The sequence below is a fragment of the Hydractinia symbiolongicarpus genome, chromosome 8, assembly GCF_029227915.1.
Source record: "Hydractinia symbiolongicarpus strain clone_291-10 chromosome 8, HSymV2.1, whole genome shotgun sequence".
Taxonomy (NCBI): Eukaryota; Metazoa; Cnidaria; class Hydrozoa; order Anthoathecata; family Hydractiniidae; genus Hydractinia; species Hydractinia symbiolongicarpus.
The window spans coordinates 4,082,005-4,106,638 of NC_079882.1; the positions used below are offsets into that span (position 1 = coordinate 4,082,005).

General features: G+C 34.1%; 1 protein-coding gene across 1 annotated transcript; it reads right to left on the reverse strand.

Moving 5' to 3' along the window:
* Positions 1 to 5,841: 5,841 nt before the first annotated feature.
* Positions 5,842 to 13,447, reverse strand: LOC130653636 (tigger transposable element-derived protein 6-like). The gene is made up of 3 exons (XM_057456162.1): positions 12,455 to 13,447; positions 6,281 to 6,427; positions 5,842 to 5,994 (listed from the first exon to the last, which is right to left on the reverse strand). The coding sequence occupies exons 1-3, from the start codon at positions 13,445 to 13,447 to the stop codon at positions 5,842 to 5,844; spliced, it is 1,293 nt and encodes a 430-aa protein (XP_057312145.1).
* Between the last annotated feature and the right edge of the window lie 11,187 nt (positions 13,448 to 24,634).

Sequence of the window (24,634 nt, forward strand, 5' to 3'; positions counted from 1 at the left end):
CATCAAAAAAACTTGATGTATTCTCCATCTGTGAAGGCAAAATTGATGACACCATTACTGAAAATGACGTTAAAATCATTTAATACTGCCTTTGACTGGTTCAAGTCCCACTTAACGGACCGAATGCAGCTGACTCTTGTAAATGACACAGGATCAGATCTGCTTCATGAAGACACTTTTGGGGTGCCGCAGGGATCTGTGTTGGGACCCCTGCTCTTTGTTTTGTATATTGATGACTTGAAATCTGTCATCAATGCAAACTAGCACCATCTATATGTAGATGATACAATAATTATTTCGTCCCATAAAAACTTGGATACCCTTGTCTCCCAGGTCGAGTTAGAACTTTCGCAAGTCGACCTGTGGCTGAATAATAACAAAATGACTATTAATACGGCCAAAACTGAAACAATCTTTTTCGGCAACCACAGCCAGTTAAAAAAAGTTGAGAACAAAACTATCAACTTTATGGGTATTACTTTAAAGAGGGGCGAAAAAATTAAATATCTTGGGCTAACATTTGGTCAAAAAATGCAATGGGAAGAGCACATTAATGACATAAATAGAAAAATACTAATTAAATATTCTAAATTAGAACCATTGCATTCTGTTTAACACCTCACACAAAAAACCTTTTAATTAATGCACTTGTCATGCCATATTTCAGCTACTGCTCCTTGGCATGGGCTTGTGCCACCTAAGGTAGATTAGGAAAACTAGAAAAACGATTAAAATGTGTCCGTACCTTTCTTGGGAAAGAGAGGGAATATTTAATGAATAACTTACTCATCAAAAACAATGCCATATTAGTTTTCAAGCCATGAATCACATTGCTCCTGATCATGCGCTCAAAATTCATTTTGACAAAAAACTGTCATAATCATCAAACAAGAGGAGCTTCAAAAAACAGGTTCATGCTTCCCTTGGTCAACACGGAATTTGGCAAAAAAGCCTTCCCATTTAGAGCTGCAAAAGTGTGGAATAATCTTCCAGACCAAGTGACCCATGATAGAATTCTGCTTTCGTTTAAGACTTCCATATCTAATGTATTTGGCAAATTCTAATGGAGATCACTTCTTAACTTTTGTTTTTTATTCTTTTTCTTTTCAATTTTCACAGATTATAAATGTCTAAGGTTTATCAATTTTTGTTTCTTTTCTGTTCTAGTGGCCCTCAGTGAAAACAATCCACTAACTATAGGTTTTTGTGATTTTCTGGGATAGCCACTTTAAATATTTATTATTATTATTATTATTATTATTATTATTATTATTATTATTATTATTATTATTATTATTATTATTATTATTATTATTATTATTATTATTATTATTATTATTATTATTATTATACATGTTGAAGCTTACATTTGGGCTGTATTGTAACGTCTGTTGTGGTACAAGTTAAAGTTAGTCACTAATGTGGTAATTCAGACTGTTACAATTTCTCTTTGTCATGCTTTCTGAGACAGGCTATGTTTTCTGTTTATATACATATTTTGCGCTTGATTAAAATACTAAAAACAAGAACCACAGAATGAGAATTAATTTCTTATTTGTTATAGACCGTAGGAGCGAGCATGCTGTTGATCAGTATTTTATCCATAACTTAAAATGGCAGCAGAATAGAGCAAAAAACATAAAATGTCTTCCACTCGTTAAATCCTGGTTAATATTACTTTGCCATGGACATCATATCAATAGAATAAAATTCCACCTTACCTACTATGGGATAAGAGGTTGGGTTAAAAAACAGCATTATTTTGAAAAAAATTAGCTATAGCTAGCTAGCGCTATGTGCATTTAGCTATCCCTAAAAAGGATAGCTATATACCTAATAGAACTTATAAGGTTGCTAGCAGACTAATACACTCAATCATTTCATTCAGCCGTTTTTGTCCTACGCTCACATCATATAACATTACATAATGCTATCCCACAAAGATGCGTGCACAGAAATAGAGGTAACAAAAAACATTAGTGCAGAAAAAAACATGGCTAGCTATGCGAAAACAAAAAAAAAGATAGACTAACTGCTGTGTTATAGGATGCACAAACAGCCAATACTTCTCGGAAAATTACTTTAAAACAAGCATAAAAGTGACAACAAGATGCACATGGATGCTGTGCTCTGAGCTCATACTATGTGAAGGAAGCCAAGCTTTAAATGCATGTTTTATTTGTGTAAATGCTAAAATAAAATTGTGGCAATACAGCATGGTTAAACATATTGTGAATAAATGTTGAAAGCTAAATTTCCCCCTTGTTTTTATTGTGGATTTTGTTTGTTTTGAATGTTTTCCTTCATGTCTGCCTGCATTTTTACCTCCATTTCTGAGTGGGCATCGGGCATTACATAATCACTGAGATGCGCGCGCAAGCAAATATTGGGTCTGTGATTCTGTTCTGCCCAGATTGCGAAAACGGCCTGTTTACAACCGGAACAGCCGGATTATGTATGCATGGTTCGATTATGTTTTTTTTGCACTGGTTACGTCGTGGTGACCGGATTATGAACGCTGATATAATGGCTAGCCAGGCAGACTGTGATTTGCATTTTCTTCGAACTTTTGTGAATTAAACATTCTCTGGAAGATAGAACACCCCCAAAAACTAGACATGGCGAAAGAAAAAAGTCTCGACGTAATTCTTAGTATAAACTACTCTTGTAGTAAATACATTCCAACATAATATACTTTGAAGTAACTAAATTTCATGGAACCTAAATTATTCTTTTTGCATGAATTAAGTTTGGTGAAAAGTTATTAAACTTGCGAATCCCAAAATTTAGTTCTTGCCACGAAATTTCGTTTCATTTGAGAACAACAACAACTTTGCCACCAGGGCTATTTGCTTGTCAGAAGTGATGATAAAGGATATAAAAGCGGTCGGCCCCAATTATATTTGTTCTATCGGCCTTCCCCGATTATGTGAGTGAGAAATAATATAAAAATATCCTATATAAGCCGGTCGGCCCCGATTACGTTCGTTCTATAAGTCTCGAATAATATTTGACTGTCATACATAAGTCGGCCTGCCCCGATTATGTTTGTTCTATAATAAGTGAGAAATAATATCAAACTGTCGTATATAAACTAGCCTGCCCTGATTATGTTGCCCTGATTATGTATTCTTTGCCCTGTTCTTAACCGGGGCAAGCTGCCGTACTTAATCAGGGCAGCGTTTATTATCCAGGCAGAACAATTCCATGTATAGCCAACCTAGTTAGCCTAACTACTAGCTATAAGTTTTCAGTAACCTAATAATTTGAATTTTAGAGTAAGATAGAAAGGAAACTCAAAACTACCTAGCTAACAGGAGCTAGCCTGTGACTAATCCAGTGAACTAAACTCATCATAGAGCTAGCGGTATTTTTTTAAAACAAGTAGCAAAAAAAGGAGACAGGTGAGTGTGTATGTCCGCCCTCCCTCCTGCTGGCTGTTGTGTAGCTGATTCTTTTTTGTTTGTGAGGTGAGCAAGTTTGGTGTGTTGGAGTACTAAGGATCAAATAGCAGAGTTGATTTTAAATGGATAGTAAAACAGTTCATTTAAAAAAATGTGTAGTCATCTGCTATGCCTAGTCTAGTCTTGAATCTTGAGATGAGTCTTGTCCAACTTTCACTTTTCTATTTACTATTTTGTTTTAGATTCCGGACGCGTAAGAACACGTTCAGCACTCCAGTACCAACCGTGCGTTTCTATTTACTACATACACGCTATTCTCGTTCCCAAAGCTCTTGGTACTGGGGAACGAGGATAATACACACCGTTTTTTAATAAAAGGAAGCCTCGCCACACACATAAAACGCGAAAATTCGTTCTGGCTTTCTCAGAATTTCTGATCACAAAGTGACCATGACCTGAATATTAGGTTGATGAAATTTGTGTAATTATGCCTCTAACTTTATTCCTTCCCCCCCCCCGTGCGCTAATTTGAAAGAGACAAAAAAAGGTCTGGTTGGTCTTAACCTTGGTTTCTAATAAACCCCGAGGGCATGAGGGAACGGGTTAATACATTTCACTTTTTGTTTAAACTTTATTCACGTCACTTTATTTATATAAGAAAACATTCGCTCTAAACTTTATGGCATTCAAATAGGTCTTTTTGCAGCCGTCCCCTGTGATACCCGTATGTTAACTTACCGGACGTGACACTCCAGGAGCTTAACAAAATCAAAATGTCAGGTGTTTGACAAGAGACAACGTTAGATCAGGTTATGCACTGATAGAGGTTACAAAAAAGCAGTTTATGTAAAAGAAAAGAAGAAGTGATTGCAGTGCCACAAGAAGCAAAAAAGTACATTTGATTGGTAGAAAGAATGTTTAACACAAAAATGTATGCAGAGCTGACGGGATACTTGTCTCTTTTAAAATTGTATCGATTAATTACCGTCACATATTGCTCAAATTACGAGCTAGCTCACAGATAAACTTGCTCCAAAGTTAAATAAGACTGAGCATTGCGTTAACGTCGATTTTACACAAATGTTCTGAAACTTGCTGATCTTGCAATGTTTGGATATGCTCGTGTAAGTTCTAAAATATTTCTACAGAATGTAAAGCGTGTAACGGCTACTTAGTTATGTAACGCTCCTATGACGAAATTATACACATCACACGTAGCGTCGTTCAATACCACATCTGGCACACTTGTTTGTTTTAAGTTTACAGACTAAGTTATGAATTCTTGGGCACTAGATAAATAACTTGGAAACAAGGTGGTGACGTCAATGTTTTTTCACCGCATGGGTAACTAGGGACAACCTGGGACCAATTTGGGTAAGTTTTCTAAACCTGGGTCCTCGAATCCGTTTCGGAATGGACGGTTTGATGACGTCATCAAAAAACCTTTAAACCTTGATATCTCTGCAACCGTTTGTCAAAGATACATGATCATATACATTTTCTTGATCAGCATTTCAAGATCTATACGATGGAGGCAACAGGTATACAAATTTCTAAAAAAAAAATTTGGGGGGTTTGACTGGCCATTGTTGACATCAGCAAAATGTTAAAACCCTTATGTCTCATTAACTGCTTATCAAAAAGATATGATCATATACATTTTCTTGGTCAGCGTTTTAACATCTGCATAGTACAGGCAACGAATAAACTAAATTTCGCCAAATATTTTTGTAATTGCACTGCTGACGTCAGCAAAAAATCTAAAACAACCTACTTTTCCATTGTCCTTCTGCCTAAGTGGATTTTTTCCACGGGCCTTATCGACTAGTATTGAATATTAACATTTTAACATCTCTTATTGACCTCTATCAACTCCCGATACACTGAAGGTTAAAAATACGTTTTTTACGAAAAAATCCAATTTTTGTCAATTTTTCTCTATCTCGAACTTTCTCTATCTCGAACAAATTTTCTGGTCCCTTGCGAGTTCGAGATAGAGAGAGTCAACTGTATAGATAACATGTCATAATAAAGTGATGACAAGATATCGACAACAACACGGCACATGATCTATTTGAATTTTAGTTACTAGTGATGTTAAAACGAGCTAACGTCCTGCAGTCTCCGCATCGGAGGTTTTCGCGATCTCCATGTCGGAGGTTTGTAAAAATCACGAATTACTCAGTCGTTAATGACAGTAAAACAGACGTGCTTGCTATGGGGGATGTAAAAGTAAGGAAAAGATAAACTTTAATATTTCCGACGTCGTTGTTCCTGACACGTGTTGAACTGTAACTGCAACTTATGCATGAAAATGAAGTGCAAACATTGATTTACAAAAACTATTTCTCAGAAAAGAGGTGTTTGGAAGAGAGATTACAAAAATTAACAAATGGAACTAGGAGAATTCCTTTGCATTGGTGACATACTAATTATACTATTCTTTAAAAGGAAGAAAAGAGATGAATATCTCTGTCAGGTCAAACCATTTGATATCAATAGATTGACAGCAATTTGTTTTGCTTCCATCATCACACGTAGCGTCGTTCAATACCACATCTGGCACACTTGTTTGTTTTAAGTTTACAGACTAAGTTATGAATTCTTGGGCACTAGATGGAAGCAAAACAAATTGCTGTCAATCTATTGATATCAAATGGTTTGACCTGACAGAGATATTCATCTCTTTTCTTCCTTTTAAAGAATAGTATAATTAGTATGTCACCAATGCAAAGGAATTCCAAACACCTCCTTCCTGAGAAAGAGTTTTTGTAAATCAATGTTTGCACTTCATTTTCATGCATAAGTTGCAGTTACAGTTCAACACGTGTCAGGAACAACGACGTCGGAAATATTAATGTTAATCTTTTCCTTACTTTTACATCCCCCATAGCAAGCACGTCTGTTTTACTGTCATTAACGACTGAGTAATTCGTGATTTTTACAAACCTCCGACATGGAGATCGCGAAAACCTCCGATGCGGAGACTGCAGGACGTTAGCTCGTTTTAACATCACTAGTAACTAAAATTCAAATAGATCATGTGCCGTGTTGTTGTCGATATCTTGTCATCACTTTATTATGACATGTTATCTATACAGTTGACTCTCTCTATCTCGAACTCGCAAGGGACCAGAAAATTTGTTCGAGATAGAGAAAGTTCGAGATAGAGAAAAATTGACAAAAATTGGATTTTTTCGTAAAAAACGTATTTTTAACCTTCAGTGTATCGGGAGTTGATAGAGGTCAATGAGAGATGTTAAAATGTTAATATTCAATACTAGTCGATAAGGCCCGTGGAAAAAATCCACTTAGGCAGAAGGACAATGGAAAAGTAGGTTGTTTTAGATTTTTTGCTGACGTCAGCAGTGCAATTACAAAAATATTTGGCGAAATTTAGTTTATTCGTTGCCTGTACTATGCAGATGTTAAAACGCTGACCAAGAAAATGTATATGATCATATCTTTTTGATAAGCAGTTAATGAGACATAAGGGTTTTAACATTTTGCTGATGTCAACAATGGCCAGTCAAACCCCCCAAATTTTTTTTTTAGAAATTTGTATGCCTGTTGCCTTCATCGTATAGATCTTGAAACGCTGAGCAAGAAAATGTATAGGATCATGTACTTTTGACAAACGGTTGCAGAGATATTAGGGTTTAAAGGTTTTTTAATGACGTCATCAACCCGTCCATTCCGAAACGGATTCGGGGATCCGGGTTTGGGAAAATTACCCAAATTGATCCTAGGTTGTCCCTAGTTACCCACGCGGTGAAAAAACATTGACGTCACCACCTCGTTTCCAAGTTATTTGGCCTCAAAGTTTTAAGTGCATTGTAATGGCTTCACTAATAATCTTAATTAACTTTCCTTTGACGTCAATACTATTTTATCGGTAAAGTTTGGTAAAGTACAGAACAATTTTATAGGTGATGTTTTATAGAATTTGTTAAAGAAAATTTTGAAGAATGTAATCCACTTTGCAAAAGTGACAGACAGACACACTTAGCGTATTATTATAAGAGACTAGTCGATTAGGCCCGTGGAAAAATCCACTTAGGCAGAAAAACAATTGAAAAGTTCTGTCATTTGATATTTGATGACATCAGCAAATATTTCAGTATATTAAATATGCCTTTTACTAAAAAAAATAATCTGAAAATGCATAAAAAGAAAGTATATAAGTCATAATTTAACAAAAAAGTTCTTAAAATCTAACACAAAATATCAAATGTCAAATCGCATGAAATCCTCCTAACAAAACTTCAGACAAAATATGAAAAACAATGGCGTGCAAGGTGTAAAATCTAGTTAGTAGAAAGTTACAACATTGACAGTCACAACCCAGACAGTAACGACAACAATAATAATAATGTCAGAAATAACACATATCTCAAATATATATACATCTTATTATGTGATTATGTTGAAAACCTTCAATATTTTAATCTGAAGTGTCGAAAAGAAAGGCTTGCAACACTAAGCACAGATCTATGAAATAAGTTCTTTACGCATTTTAAACATTGTCTTTTCCCTAAATGCTTATACAACAATACAACCTGAACAATATCAAAAAGCCAAACTTAAACAAACACAAAACACCTAAAAACAAAAAGTTAAACTTTGAAAAATCATTTATTCGGTTGCATACCATCCTCTCCCGCAAAAATATGCACAAAATGTAAAAATTAACCGGTCACAAAACAATTTTTTGTCTAATGATCCGTACTGACTTTACCAAACATTTTAACCTGAAATGTCTAAAAAGCAATGAGCAAGGAGTAAATTTCAAATCAACTAAAATCATTATTTTGAAAACATTGTATATATATATAGTCTTCCTCACAAAAGTTTACAATAAATGTAGAACACAAAGGTTTATGAGGAGCAAATCAACATATATAGACAAAAATCAGTTCAATTGGCATGTTCTATATTGTCTTTAGCCATAAAATCTTCCACAAAATTGATATGAAACCCATCAAATTCAACTCAGAAAAAGCAGTCATTTAAGTGCATACAAAAATACAACTTGTAGAATATCAAATTATTATTTTTAGTATATATAATTGCATATGGTCCTCCCTCACAACAGTTAAATTTTTGCACAAAATTTGCAACACAAAATACAAATTCTAAATAATTCCTATGGTTTTCCTCAAAAGTTTAATCAAAATATAAAAGATGAGAGGTGAACGACAAAATCAAAGTTTGCAGAATTTAATTATTTTGGTTATATGTCTATTGATATATGCCCTTTATAACAATATTTCAATCCAAAATGTGAAAAAGAAAAACAGTTTGCAACAAAATCAGTTATTCTGATGATATTGCATACACTTTTTCTCCACAAAAGTGTAAAAAAAGAATGGTTGTAGGAAATACTTCTGATTCAACAAAAATCAGTATTTGCATCTTGTACTCATTAAATATTAACCAAAATTTTAAAAAACTGTGATTTGGAACGCATCAAATTTATAAATAGAGAGGGATCAGTCATTTCGGTATGTTGTACAGAGTCCTGCTCGGTAAGAATTTATACAAAATATAAAAAAAACACAAGTTTTTTCGGTGTTGTACTCCCTCAAAAAAGTTGAAACTTTTCTTGATTGAGACAAAATGCCATAAACAAAAACATTTTAGTCAGAACATCTAGAACAACAAAAATCACTACACTTAAGGTACCAGAATTACTACATGTTAAATAAAAATCGTTTCGTCATATTGCATGTAACCGATGTATATAAGTTTAGTTACACAAAATGTGAAAAATACATTATTTGCATACACAAATTGTGAAAAATACATTATTTGCTTAAAAACAGTCCTTAAACTCTTCTTAAATATTATGTAATACTTTTTTAAAAGTTGTTGTGGCTTGTTAATTTAAGCTTAAAATGTCAATTAAAATAAGTTACAGTCACATTCTTAGCAAAGACCACTAAGATTAGCTTACATGTAAAAAGCAACATAAAACTGAAGCTAACATAAGGTAGCTACAGCAGGTAATAGCTGGTCACTTAAATATAAACTGGAGACTTAGCTAGGTATAAACAACATGGCTACATATTTATAAATTCCTAGCTACCTAGCTAGTTGTTGTTGGTGTGGTTGATGCTAGCTAACAAACATGTCTCGCATCAATAATATCATCAAAACTGAAAAAAACATAAACAAACCTTACAGAAACCTTTCTATACTTCATTTATATACCATGCCCCTTTTTAAATGCTTTTGTAAAGATTTATTTTGAAGGCAAGGGAAGACAAATGCTTAAAAAGGACAGCCATCTTTTTTGCAAACACAATTTCCGTTACTTTGTGCTAGAACTTCATTTAACAAACCACACAAAACTCGCGGCTTTTCACGACAAAGAAGACATATTTTTTTCGGCAACATCAAAGATTTTTTTCGGCGACATCAAAGGAAAATGACGATATCAACTTTGCCTGTTACAGACACACGGAACTGGCTTATTAATATAGAGACTAGTCGATTAGGCCCGTGGAAAAATCCACTTAGGCAGAAAAACAATTGAAAAGTTCTGTCATTTGAATTTTGATGACATCAGCAAATATTTCAGTATATTGAATATGCCTTTTACTAAAAAAAATAATCTGAAAATGTATAAAAAGAAAGTATATAAGTCATAATTTAACAAAAAAGTTCTTAAAATCTAACACAAAATATCAAATGTCAAATCGCATGAAATCCTCCCAACAAAACTTCAGACAAAATATGAAAAACAACGGCGTGCAAGGTGTAAAATCTAGTTAGTAGAAAGTTACAACATTGACAGTTACAACCCAGACAGTTACGACAACAATAATAATAATGTCAGAGATAACACATATCTCAAATATGTATACATCTTATTATGTGATTATGTTGAAAACCTTCAATATTTTAATCCGAAGTGTCGAAAATAAAGGCTTGCAACAGTAAGCACAGATCTATGAAATAAGTTCATTACGCATTTTAAACATTGTCTTTTCCCTAAATGCTTATACAACAATACAACCTGAACAATATCAAAAAGCCAAACTTAAACAAACACAAAACACCTAAAAACAAAAAGTTAAACTTTGAAAAATCATTTATTCGGTTGCATACCATCCTCTCCCGAAAAAATATGCACAAAATGTAAAAATTAACCGGTTAACAAAACAATTTTTTGTCTAATGATCCGTACTGACTTTACCAAACATTTTAACCTGAAATGTCGAAAAAGCAATGAGCAAGGAGTAAATTTCAAATCAACAAAAATCATTATTTTGAAAACATTGTATATATATATGGTCCTTCCTCACAAAAGTTTACAATAAATGTAGAACACAAAGGTTTATGAGGAGCAAATCAAAACATGAACAAAAATCAGTTCAATTGGCATGTTCTATATTGTCTTCAGCCATAAAATCTTCTACAAAATTGATATGAAACCCATCAAATTCAACTCAGAAAAAGCAGTCGATTAAGTGCATACAAAAATACAACTTGTAGAATATCAAATTATTATTTTTAGTATATATAATTGCATATGGTCCTCCCTCACAACAGTTAAATTTTTGCACTAAATTTGCAACACAAAATACAAATTCTAAATAATTCCTATGGTTTTCCTCAAAAGTTTAATCAAAATATAAAAGATGAGAGGTGAACGACAAAATCAAAATTTGCTGAATTTAATTATTTTGGTATATATATGTCTATTGATATATATATGCCCTTTATAACAATATTTCAATCCAAAATGTGAAAAAGAAAAACAGTTTGCAACAAAATCAGTTATTCTGATGATATTGCATACACTTTTTCTCCACAAAAGTGTAAAAAAAGAATGGTTGTAGGAAATACTTCTGATTCAACAAAAATCAGTATTTGCATCTTGTACTCATTAAATATTACCCAAAATTTCAAAATACTGTGATTTGGAACGCATCAAATTTATAAATAGAGAGAGATCAGTCATTTTGGTATGTTGTACAGAGTCCTGCCCGGTAAGAATTTATACAAAATATAAAAAAAAGTTTTTTCGGTGTTGTACTCCCTCAAAAGTTGAAACTTTTCTTAATTGAGACAAAATGCCATAAACAAAAACATTTTAGTCAGAACATCTAGAACAACAAAAATCACTACACTTAAGGTACCAGAATTACTACATGTTAAATAAAAATCGTTTCGTCATATTGCATGTAACCGATGTATATAAGTTTAGTTACACAAAATGTGAAAAATACATTATTTGCATACACAAATTGTGAAAAATACATTATTTGCTTAAAAACAGTCCTTAAACTCTTCTTAAATATTATGTAATACTTTTTTAAAAGTTGTTGTGGCTTGTTAATTTAAGCTTAAAATGTCAATTAAAATAAGTTACAGTCACATTCTTAGCAAAGACCACTAAGATTAGCTTACATGTAAAAAGCAACATAAAACTGAAGCTAACATAAGGTAGCTACAGCAGCTAATAGCTGGTCACTTAAATATAAACTGGAGACTTAGCTAGGTATAAAGAACATGGCTACATATTTCTAAATTCCTAGCTACACCTAGCTAGTTGTTGTTGGTGTGGTTGATGCTAGCTAACAAACATGTCTTGCATCAATAATATCATCAAAACTTTAAAAAACATAAACAAACTTACAGAAACCTTTCTATACTTCATTTATATACCATGCCCCTTTTTAAATGCTTTTGTAAAGATTTATTTTGAAGGCAAGAGAAGACAAATGCTTAAAAAGGACAGCCATCTTTTTTGCAAACACAATTTCCGTTACTTTGTGCTAGAACTTCATTTAACAAACCACACAAAACTCGCGGCTTTTCACGACAAAGAAGACATATTTTTTTCGGCAACATTAAAGATTTTTTCGGCAACATCAAAGGAAAATGACGATATCAACTTTGCCTGTTACAGACACACGGAACTGGCTTATTAATATAGAGATGTCTTTTTGTTTAAGTGATGCCACTCTGTCTTCATTATACATTTTTTCGAATTTGGAGATAAGCATTTGCATTTCATTGCCTTTTTCGCAACATATTGCTAGATCTTTCAAAAGATCAATACTACACTCGACTTTTGATCTTGATGGTTTTTCGACAACTATATCAAATGAATCATCCTCCATGTCACTGCCATCGTCTTCAGCTTCGTCGTCCTGAGATTTCCGAAATTCATCAATGATATCCTCATTAGAGATTTGAGGGGCGGTTGCGATAACCTCATCATCCAAGGTCACAAGATCATTAGCACTGAGATCATTTGGTACCAATGATGGATCAGCCTCTCTTAAATCATCCAAACTTTTTTGAAGATCTTTAAATGGGTCATCCGAATCAGCAATAGCATCCTGTTGTCCTGTAGAAGAGATTCCAGATTTCTTAAAACAATTGATGATGGTTTGTTTAGTTACAGCCTCCCAAGAATCAGCCAATATCTTCATTCCGCTTAAAATTGAAATCTTTGGCAAAGGTTTGTTGTTCTCCAAAGGACTGCACAGCAAACGTACAACTCTCCTTTGGTAATGCGCTTTTAGACTTCGTATGACACCTTGGTCCATCGGTTGCAACACAGACGTTGTGTTAGGGGGCAAAAAAACGAGATGAATGTTTGTTAAGTTCGAGATCGATGGGTGTGCTGGACAGTTGTCGATTATAAGAAAGATTTTTCTCCCGTCTACACGAAACTTTTGGTCCAGTTTCCGGACCCAGTTTTTAAATATTTCACTATCCATCCAACTTTTCTTTTGTGATGTGTATTGGCAAGGGAGATGTTTGATGTTATTTAAGCAGCGAGGTTTTTTTGATTTGCCAATGACGAACATTGGCAACTTTTCTCCAGTAGCACTTGCTGCGGCCATTCCAGTGAATCTCAACTTGCTCTTCTTCCCCCCAGAACACCTTTCTCCTTTGAGGTGGTATGTTTTCCCGGGAAGACATTGGTAAAACAAACCAAATTCGTCTGCGTTGAAAGTGTCCTCCAATTTGTAATTCGACAGAATGGTTGGGAGCGTGGTTTCGTTCCAGGAGCTTGTCATTTGATTTGTAACTGACTTACATTCACCACCGATAACTTTCAAGGAAATGCTGTGCCTGAAAAAGTAAATAAATAAAAATGTTTCGTGTAAAGCAGCCCTTAATATTAATCGAACATAACACAATCGAACATAAATTTTAAGATTGGTTCGATTCGATTCTTATCTGTTTACAAATTATATTGTTGAACACGTGGAGTGTAGTAGAATCTGTAATGAACAATATGGCTATAAATTTACTGGGACAAGAAATTGAATTAACTGAAAATATGCCACTCGTCGTTTTGTCTTCCACTGACATTACATCTTACATAAAAGGGTACCATGTTTACAAAAGTTTATGGACACCAGTCCAACAAGAAAAACTACAAGGAGAAATGGAACCTCACAACCCTGTCGACAAATACGCTGTAGCCGTTAAAAAAGATGGGAAACTAGTCGGACATTTTCCGTTAGGAGAAAATGGAAAGTTTGCTAAAACCATATTTTATTTTCTCCGTGCTGATCAATTTGGGAGATGTGATATAACTGTTACTGGAAAGGCAGTTAATCTTGGAGATGGTGATGGAATGCAGGTCCGCTGTGTTCTAAGCTTATCCGGGCAAAAGTCAATGGTAGAGATTTTGAAAAAACAGAAGCTGTAATTTTAGTGTTTGATATGTAATCACGTTGTTTTTATACACGAAATGAAAATTATAACTATGTTATTTACCTTTTTTTCCATTTGTCCAGCCAACCATCGGAAGCCTTGAAACTTGAACAATCAAAGTTTTTAGCAAAACTGAGTGCCTTTTCTTTTATCAAATTGCCATCGATCGGAATGTTTTGGCTTCTTTGAACAGTAAACCATTTGAAAACAGCCTTGTCTATCTGCTCATAATCACAGCCTCGAACCTTTTTCGAACCAGACGCGGTTTTTTGTTCTTCCAAGCTTTGTAGGATCTTATGTTTTTTTTTCATCCAAGTTGAAATTGTATTTTTGGGGATCCCGTATTTTTCTGCTGCCTCCTTGTTTGACATTCCTTTCTCGATTTCCCGAATTATTTGACATTTTTGAATTAAAGAAACGTTATTGAGTTTTCTTTTTAAAGCCGACATCTTCACCTCAAGAAGGTTTCTGGTTCAAAACACTGTAAACAATGTTTTGTGAGTGACTTTAGAATTCGAACGTCAAACATTTTCGTTCGAAAATGGAACATTTTAATTCGATTTTTAGTGTAAATAGGTTTTTAAATCCGGAAAAGTTCGAGATAGAGAGAGAAACAGTCAGACGGGACCGAGATTTTGGTTCGAGATAGAGAGGTATTCGAGATAGAGAGGTTCGAGATAAAGAGAGGAAAATAGCTTAGAGCCTACACAAATGTCCAAGGGACCGAGACTTTGGTTCGAGATAGAGAGATGTTCGAGATAGAGGGTAGTCGAGATAGAGAGAGTCAACTGTACACCCACGACAAGGGAAAGTACCGTGCATTTAGAGTTTACGACGTTAACATTAATGTTGTGACCCGTGTCAGCCCACGACGACTTTTATCTGCCTGCACTCCATTTCGACATGATACTTAGTAAATAAAATGTCGACAAATGTTACCGTTGCACTGATTACTGATTATCCCAGAAATCAATAAATTAATATATTGTCTAAAAGGATAACATGCATTGAATTAACATATGCCGCTATTGATGAAATACATAAAATATATAATTGGCTGAAATCTTTGCCAACGCCCAAATCTTCACCGACGACGGCGAATTAAGCACTCACACTTCACTAACAATTCTACAGAAAACTACCTACAATTTCATCTCGGAATAGTAGGGAGTTTGTTTAAAATATTGCAGTGCAGCTAGATACCATTTCTCCGTAACTCCCTTGAAAAAATAGCTCCAATTCTCTAGATGGCATCTACTTCTATTTTTGTTTTAACCGAAAAGCTTATGCTATTTTAATACTTGTTTCTATATTTTACCACATTAGCAAGTGCCAATGCTCTATATCCTTCCTCCTTATAAGACATCGAGGTCAAATTCTGTGCGTCTTACATTAGTAGAAACTGTACCTTTTTCATCCCTGGGTTTTTCTTTTTAGTGAACCAAGAGCGCCATTTTTGAATGCTTAGCTCATACCATTTCACAGCTACGTCTGGCCTTATCTCACTCACACCTTGGAGAAAAGCTTACAAAAAAAACATGAACTTGGTGAATTTTGAAAAATAAAAACAGTTTTGTCTAAATGTTCAGTTTTTATTTTTCGCTTTTAAAATTAACATACAACTACTTTGAACCAAGAACCGGTACTGTAGTGTTTTTATGAAGCTGCAATTAATAAAAATGTGATGCAGGTCCTAGAATAGGGGTTGAGCTAGTAGCACAAGTATTTTAAGAAAATCTTTCATATATATCCCTTATATGTTTTAGTTGTATATATTTTCTGTCTAGATAATGGTTATATTATAAAAACTAAACTATATGTTATCTATGCAGATTATATACATCCATAAATAAAAGAACTTTAGAGGACCCTGTTTTGACTATTCAGTCTCGATAAGTCGTATTTATTTTCGGATCGATTAAAACGTTTTTGAAATCTTCAAAATCTCCTTATTTAGCTCTTTTGTTGATAAATAGAGAGCCTTTCGATCGAATAGAGAAAGGAGATCTGCTTGTAAACTATTTATTTTCAAAGATGTAACGCGACAGGTAAAAGTAAAGGTCGTTCTAACTTCTTTTACTTTATAGACAACTTCCCGCGCTACGTAACGTTTTGGCGTTGTGTTTATAGATAGAAAATCGAAACAACAAACCACAGAAGTCAAATAAACCCATTTAAAAAGCAAAAAAAAATTTCAGTGCAGTTTGGATCCTGTGCTTCTAAAATAGCCATATGGTCCTGGTTTCTTAACTACACGTGTGGTCATGTCCAAAATCCGCATAATTGTGTAAACTTCCTCTCCCAACATTGTCTAGCCATTTATTCGTGTCATATCCATTATCGCCATTAATCGCTTTCTTAAATAACATTTTCTCAGTCTATATTTAGTTATTTTTATTTTTCAACTTTTATATTTAATTTATTTCTCCTTCAGAATTGTCGCTGTATTAGTAGAAGAACTCTGTTTTAAAAATAAGGGATAAGAAAAAGGGATGCGTCAAAAATGAATCTTTCTTAGCTAAGGTCAATTTTTTAAAACAAACACTCCATTTGTAAATACCGTACCATGATTCTATTAGCTCGTTTCTCTGTTGCATATGTACAGAATCGATTCCTGAGCGTTGTTGACATATTAGGAATATTTTCTATCAGCTTATCAGAGTGAAATAAAAAATAGAAAGTGGTATTGCCACTTCACCTGTTTTTGCCTTTGATAAATTCTTTTGCAGGTTCGACAGATACCAGATCTTCGCCTTACTTATATCTTGATGTTTTTTGGCAATTGTTCAAAGGTAAAACAGCTACCAAGTTTAATGATGTCAATAAACTAAGATTAGTGAGCACCTGTCTGTTCTTGTATTAATAATTTCATGGCAACATGAATCATTCGCAGTTGGAATGTGAAGAGACAAGCAAGCAAAGTGGATGTACATAACGCACAAGTTTCTTATGACGTTTTAATTATCCCAAAATATCTTTTCTAACATAGCTTTACGAAATTCACATAATAACAAAAGGCATACACCTAATTTTTGATAATTGAGTGTAAAAAACACGTGTTGCGATATCAACAAAAAGCAGAATGTATCTCGCTTTAATTTGAGGGGAGGAATGTACGATTTCAACCTATTTAAACACACAAAATAGAGAAACTGTTCTTTAGCAGGTAAGCAAATTCTCATAAACAAAATTGAATTTAAAAATTTGTCTTACAAAAATTAACCAAGAAAGTTTTTTCTGAGCTTTTTGCTAAGGCTCAGTTAGTAAAACTAGACGTAACTGAGGAAAGTAATGAGCTAAATATAAAAAAATCTAGCACTCCAGTAATCCGCGCAAAAATGACATGCCATCATTGTGTCATTTTATTACCTAGTTTGGAATGCAGGCAGATAAACATCGTCGTGGGCTACGCACGGCACTTTCCCTTGTCGTGGGTGTATAGATGATATGTCGTAATAAAGTGACGACACGAAAGCGAAAACAACACGGCACATGATCTATTTGTCTTTTAAATACTAATGATGTTAAAACGAGCTAACAGCTCGCAGTCTCCGCTTTAGAGGTTTTTGCGATCTCCATGTCGGAAGTTTGTAAATATCACGACATTACTCAGTCGGTAATGACAGTAAAACAAACGTGCTTACTATGGAGGATGTAAAAGTAAGGAAAAGATAAACATTAACATTTCCGACGTCATTGTTCCTGACACGTGTCGAGCTGTAACTGCAACTTATGGAAGAAAAGTGCAAGCATTATATTCTATGAAAAATTAGAAGTCCACTCTTGCTTTCAGCATTTATTCCAATTGAATGGCTTATTAAAAGTTATAAAATAAGAAAGATTTTAAGGTAACTTGTTCTCGTATTGATACACCATGTTCATAAGTATTGACAAGAGACAACGTTAGATCAGGTTATGCACTGATAGAGGTTACAAAAAAGCAGTTTATGTAAAAGAAAAGAAGAAGTGATCGCAGTGCCACAAGAAGCAAAAAGTACATTTGATTGGTAGATAGAATGTTTAACACAAAAATGTATGCAGAGCTGACGGGATATTTGTCTCTTTTAAAATTGTATCGATTAATTACCGTCACATATTGCTCAAATTACGAGCTAGCTCACAGATAAACTTGCTCCAAAGTTAAATAAGACTGAGCATTGCGTTAACGTTGATTTTACACAAATGTTCCGAAACTTGCTGATCTTGCAATGTTTGGATATGCTCGTGTAAGTTCTAAAATATTTCTACAGAATGTAAAGCGTGTAACGACTACTTAGTTATGTAACGCTCCTATGACGAAATTATACACATCACACGTAGCGTCGTTCAATACCACATCTGGCACACTTGTTTGTTTTAAGTTTACAGACTAAGTTATGAATTCTTGGGCACTAGATGGAAGCAAAACAAATTGCTGTCAATCTATTGATATCAAATGGTTTGACCTGACAGAGATATTCATCTCTTTTCTTCCTTTTAAAGAATAGTATAATTAGTATGTCACCAATGCAAAGGAATTCCAAACACCTCCTTCCTGAGAAAGAGTTTTTGTAAATCAATGTTTGCACTTCATTTTCATGCATAAGTTGCAGTTACAGTTCAACACGTGTCAGGAACAACGACGTCGGAAATATTAATGTTAATCTTTTCCTTACTTTTACATCCCCCATAGCAAGCACGTCTGTTTTACTGTCATTAACGACTGAGTAATTCGTGATTTTTACAAACCTCCGACATGGAGATCGCGAAAACCTCCGATGCGGAGACTGCAGGACGTTAGCTCGTTTTAACATCACTAGTAACTAAAATTCAAATAGATCATGTGCCGTGTTGTTGTCGATATCTTGTCATCACTTTATTATGACATGTTATCTATACACCCACGACAAGGGAAAGTACCGTGCATTTAGTAGTTTACGACGTTAACATTAATGTTGTGACCCGTGTCAGCCCACGACGACTTTTATCTGCCTGCACTCCATTTCGACATGATACTTAGTAAATAAAATGTCGACAAATGTCACTGTTGCACTGATTACTAATAATCCTAGAAATCAATAAATTAATATGTTGTCTAAAAGATTAACATTCATTGAATTAACATATGTACATACATAAAATATATAATTAGCTGAAATCTTTGCCAACGCCCAAATCTTCACCGACAACGGCGAATTAAGCACTCACACTTCACTAACAATTCTACAGAAAACTACCTACAATTTCATCTCGGAATAGTAGGGAGTTTGTTTAAAATATTGCAGTGCAGCTAGATACCATTTCTGCGTAACTCCCTTGAAAAAATAGCTCCAATTCTCTAGATGGCATCTACTTCAATTTTTGTTTTAACCGAAAAGCTTATGCTATTTTAATACTTGTTTCTATATTTTACCACATTAGCAAGTGCCAATGCTCTATATCCTTCCTCCTTATAAGACATCGAGGTCAAATTCTGTGCGTCTTACATTAGTAGAAACTGTACCTTTTTCATCCCTGGGTTTTTCTTTTTAGTGAACCAAGAGCGCCATTTTTGAATGCTTAGCTCATACCATTTCACAGCTACGTCTGGCCTTATCTCACTCACACCTTGGAGAAAAGCTCACAAAAAACATGAACTTGGTGAATTTTGAAAAATAAAAACAGTTTTGTCTAAATGTTCAGTTTTTATTTTTCGCTTTTAAAATTAACATACAACTACTTTGAACCAAGAACCGGTACTGTAGTGTTTTTATGAAGCTGTAATTAATAAAAATGTGATGCAGGTCCTGGAATAGGGGTTGAGTTAGTAGCATAAATATTTTAAGAAAATCTATCATATATACCCCCTATATGTTTTAGTTGTATATATTTTCTGTTTAGATAATGGTTATATTATAAAAACTAAACTATATGTCATCTATGCAGATTATATACATCCATAAATAAAAGAACTTTAGAGGACCCTGTTTTTGACTATTCAGTCTCGATAAGTCGTATTTATTTTCGGATCGATTAAAGCGTTTTTGAAATCTTCAAAATCTCCTTATTTAGCTCTTTTGTTGATGAATAGAGAGCCTTTCGATCAAATAGAGAAAGGAGATCTGCTTGTAAACTATTTATTTTTCAAAGATGTAACGCGACAGGTAAAAGTAAAGGTCGTTCTAGCTTCTTTTCCTTTACAGACAACTTCCCGCGCTACGTAACGTTTTGGCGTTGTGTTTAGAACAATGGACATACGAGCTTATAGATAGAAAATCGAAACAACAAACCACAGAAGTCAAATAAACCCATTGAAAAAGCAAAAAAAATTTCAGTGCAGTTTGGATCCTGTGCTTCTAAAAAACCCATATGGTCCTGGTTTCTTAACTACACGTGTGGTCATGTCAAAAATCCGCATAATTTTGTAAACTTCCTCTCCCAACATTGTCTAGCCATTTATTCGTGTCATATCCATTATCGCCATTAATTGCTTTCTTAAATAACATTTTCTCAGTCTATATTTTGTTATTTTTATTTTTCAACTTTTATATTTAATTTATTTCTCCTTCAGAATTGTCGCTGTATTAGTAGAAGAACTCTGTTTTGAAAATAAGGGATAGGAAAAAGGGATGCGTCAAAAATGAATCTTTCTTAGCTAAGGTCAATTTTTTAAAACAAACACTCCATTTGTAAATACCGTACCATGATTCTATTAGCTCGTTTCTCTGTTGCATATGTACAGAATCGATTCCTGAGCGTTGTTGACATATTAGGAATATTTTCTATCAGCTTATCAGAGTGAAATAAAAAGTAGAAAGTGGTATTAGTGGTATATCAACCAAAAGCAGAATGTATCTCGTTTTAATTTGAGGGGAGGAATGTACGATTTCAACCTATTTAACCACACAAAATAGAGAAACTGTTCTTTAGCAGGTAAGCAAATTCTCATAAACAAAATTGAACTTAAAAATTTGTCTTACAAAAATTAACCAAGAAATCTGAGCTTTTTGCTAAGGCTCGGTTAGTAAAGACTGAGGAAAGAAATGAGCTAAATATAAAAAAATCTGGCACTCCAGTAAGCCGCGCAAAAATGACATGTCATCATTGTGTCATTTTATTACCTAGTTTGGAATGCAGGCAGATAAACGTCGTCGTGGGCTAACACGGAACACAACGTTAAAGTCAACGTTGTAAACTACTAAACGCACGGCACTTTCCCTTGTCGTGGGTGTATAGATGATATGTCGTAATAAAGTGACGACACGAAATCGAAAACAACACGGCACATGATCTATTTGTCTTTTAAATACTAATGATGTTAAAACGAGCTAACAGCTCGCAGTCTCCGCTTCAGAGGTTTTCGCGATCTCCATGTCGGAAGTTTGTAAATATCACGACATTACTCAGTCGGTAATGACAGTAAAACAAACGTGCTTACTATGGAGGATGTAAAAGTAAGGAAAAGATAAACATTAACATTTCCGACGTCATTGTTCCTGACACGTGTCGAGCTGTAACTGCAACTTATCGAAGAAAAGTGCAAACATTATATTCTATGAAGAGTCAACTCTTGCTTTCAGCATTTATTCCAATTTAATGACTGATTAAAAGTTATAAAATAAGAAAGATTTTAAGGTAACTTGTTCACGTATTTATACACCATGTTCATAAGTATTAAAAATGTTGGAAATTGTAGATAATATCCTAACTAAGACTAGTTATATGTTGCACATTTTTTCATTAATTTGAAATAAACATTTCCATGATAAACTTCATCAAAGAAGAAAGACGCTATTCTAGGCTAGGGAACGCATCTTCTGCAAATTTCGTTTTACAGAAACAATTTCTTAGGAAGGAGGTTTTCGAAAAGAGATTACAAAAATTAACAAACGGAACTTCGAGAATTCCTTCACATTGTTGACATACTAATTATACTATCTTTTAAAGGAAAAAAAAGGAAGGAATACCTCTGTCAGTTAAAACAAAATGTGTCTGATATGGTATTGAACGACGCACCGTATGACGTGTATAATGTCGTCACAGGACGATTACATAATTAAGTAGCCGTTACACGCTTTATATTCTGTAGAAATATTTTAGAACTTACACGAGCATATCAAACATTGCAAGATCAGCAAGTTTCAAAACATTTGTGTAAACCGACGTTAGTGCAATGCCCAGTCTTATATAACTGTGTGTGAGCTAGCTCGTAATTTGACCAATATGTCATTAGCATAAACATGTTAATTACATTCCTTTAAAATTGTGACTGTAATTAATTAATACAATTTTAAAACAGAGCAAAATCTTAGAGAATTCTCCCGTTGTAACAAAATAGATAAAGTATTATCGCTTTTATTTTTGATGCTCTTAACACGATCTGAGCTTCGTGAGCAGACGGGTCGGGGAAATGGTCTTTTTGAGCAGTCTATAATTCCCATCCCACTATGCTTAATGTAAAAAAAGAATCAAAAATATCTTTGAGAAATAAAACAGTACAAATAGCAGAAATACGTTTGAATGGCGTTCTCTTTGGGGGGGGGGGGGGGGGGGAAACATTCCAAGATGTACACTTGCTCGCTCTCTTTGAACCAAAGAATGCGGTTAATACTAGGAAACAAATATAAAAACTAAAAAAATATTGGTTATTTATTTAAACGTAAAAGCTATATTATAATGCCTGTATACATCTGTCTGTCTGTCACACAAAATGGTAGCTTAGCTGCGCAAGTAGCAAGACGCACGTGATGCGGTGTAAAAAGGACGGACGAACCCGTGGATTTTTCCACGGGCTAAAGACTACTATATTAAAATACACATGCTTTATTACAGAGTTATTGTCAGTTATATGAAGAACTTCTGTGTTATATGTTTAAGAACTATTGTGATCATATCATAAGTAATTATGTTATAAAAAAATAATTTTAAAAAATGGTATGGTTTTCTATATTACGATTAACCGTGTTGAAAAGTGTTGACTCCGCGGAATTTTTCCTTTTTACCATTCTTCACATGAATTATCTTCTTAACGGCCAACGAAATTGTCTCGTAAAAAGAGATGAATGTAAAAATAAAGATTCACCACCTCCCTGACCAAACATTTCTTTAATCAGTGCATATTTATTGTTTGGTAACCCAACAATTTTTTAAGGACCTAAATTTTTACTGTATCCCTGTTTTGTCCGCCTGCTCACAACGCCCAGATCGTGCTAAGAACACACGAAATAGCAAACGCGATATTGTTTTATCCATTTTGTTACGACGGGAGAAATCTCTACGAGTTTTCCAGAGGTTAACGACCAGTTGGTTCTCAACACAACCATTGTTGGTTTCTGACTACCAGGAGCAAACAATTGAGGTTATGTATTCGAAGATGCAGTTACAAAAGTCTCGACATGTAAAGCTGACCGGATATTTTACGCTGTTTTAAAATTGTATTAATTAATTACCGTCACGATTTTAAACGAATGTAATTAATATGTTTTATAATTAAGCTAATGACATATTGGTCAAATTATGAGTTCGCTCACACACAGTTATGTAAGACTGCAAGGTGCAGTAATGTCGGTTTACATAAATGTTTTGGAACTTGCTGATCTTGCAATGTTTTGATATGCCCGTGTAAGTTCTAAAATATTTCGACAAAATATAAAGCGTGTAACGGCTTCTTAATTATGTAATGCTCCTGTGACGAAATTATACACGTCACACGTCGCGTCGTTCAACAGCATATCTGGCACACTTGTTTGTTTTAAGTTTCCAGACTAAATTCTGAATTTTTGGGCACTAGATGGAAGCAAAGCAAACTGCTGTCAATCTATTGATATCAAATGTTTTTTCCTGACAGAGATATTCATTTCTTTTCTTCCTTTTAAAGAATAGTCTAATTAGTTTGTCACCGAAGGAATTTTTGCAGTTCCTTTTGTTAAACTGTTTTTGTAAATAGAGTTCATGGAATTCAATGTTTGCATTTTGTTTCCATGCATAAGTTGCAGTTCGACATGTGTCAGGAACAATGACATCGGAAATATTAAATGTTTATCTTTTCCTTACTTTTACATCCTCCATAGTAAGCACGTTTGTTTTACTGTCATTACCGACTGAGTAATGTCGTGATATTTACAAACCTCCGACATGGAGATCGCGAAAACCTCCAATGCGGAGACTGCGGGATGTTAGCTCGTTTTAACATCATTAATATTTAAAAGTCAAATAGATCTTGTGCAGTGTTGTTTTCGATATTGCGTAGTCACTTTATTATAACATGTTATCTATACACCCACTACAATGGAAAGTGCCGTGCGTTTAGTAGTTTACGACGTTAACTTTAATGATCCGTGTTAGCCACGACGACGTTTATCTGTCTGTAAATTTTTTTAATGTTTAGCCCATTTCTTTTTTCCACAATTCCAGCTTTGCTAACTCAACCTTAGCAAAGAGCACACCAAAAAAACACAAACTTTTTTGAAAATAAAATCATTTGTGTTTAAATGTTCAGTTTTTCGCTTTTAAAATCAACGTACACTTATTTTGAACCAAGAACGGCTACTGGTAGCCTTTTTATAAGGTTGTAATGTATAAAA

Coding starts and splice junctions, on each gene's coding strand:
- LOC130653636 (XM_057456162.1), bottom strand. CDS start 13,447: ATGACAAGCTCCTGGAACGAAACCACGCTCCCAACCATTCTGTCGAAT. Junction 6,428..12,454: donor TTGATCTTTTGAAAGATCTA/GCAATATGTTGC, acceptor TTTGAATTTTAG/TTACTAGTGATGTTAAAACG. Junction 5,995..6,280: donor TTGCTATGGGGGATGTAAAA/GTAAGGAAAAGA, acceptor TTCATAACTTAG/TCTGTAAACTTAAAACAAAC.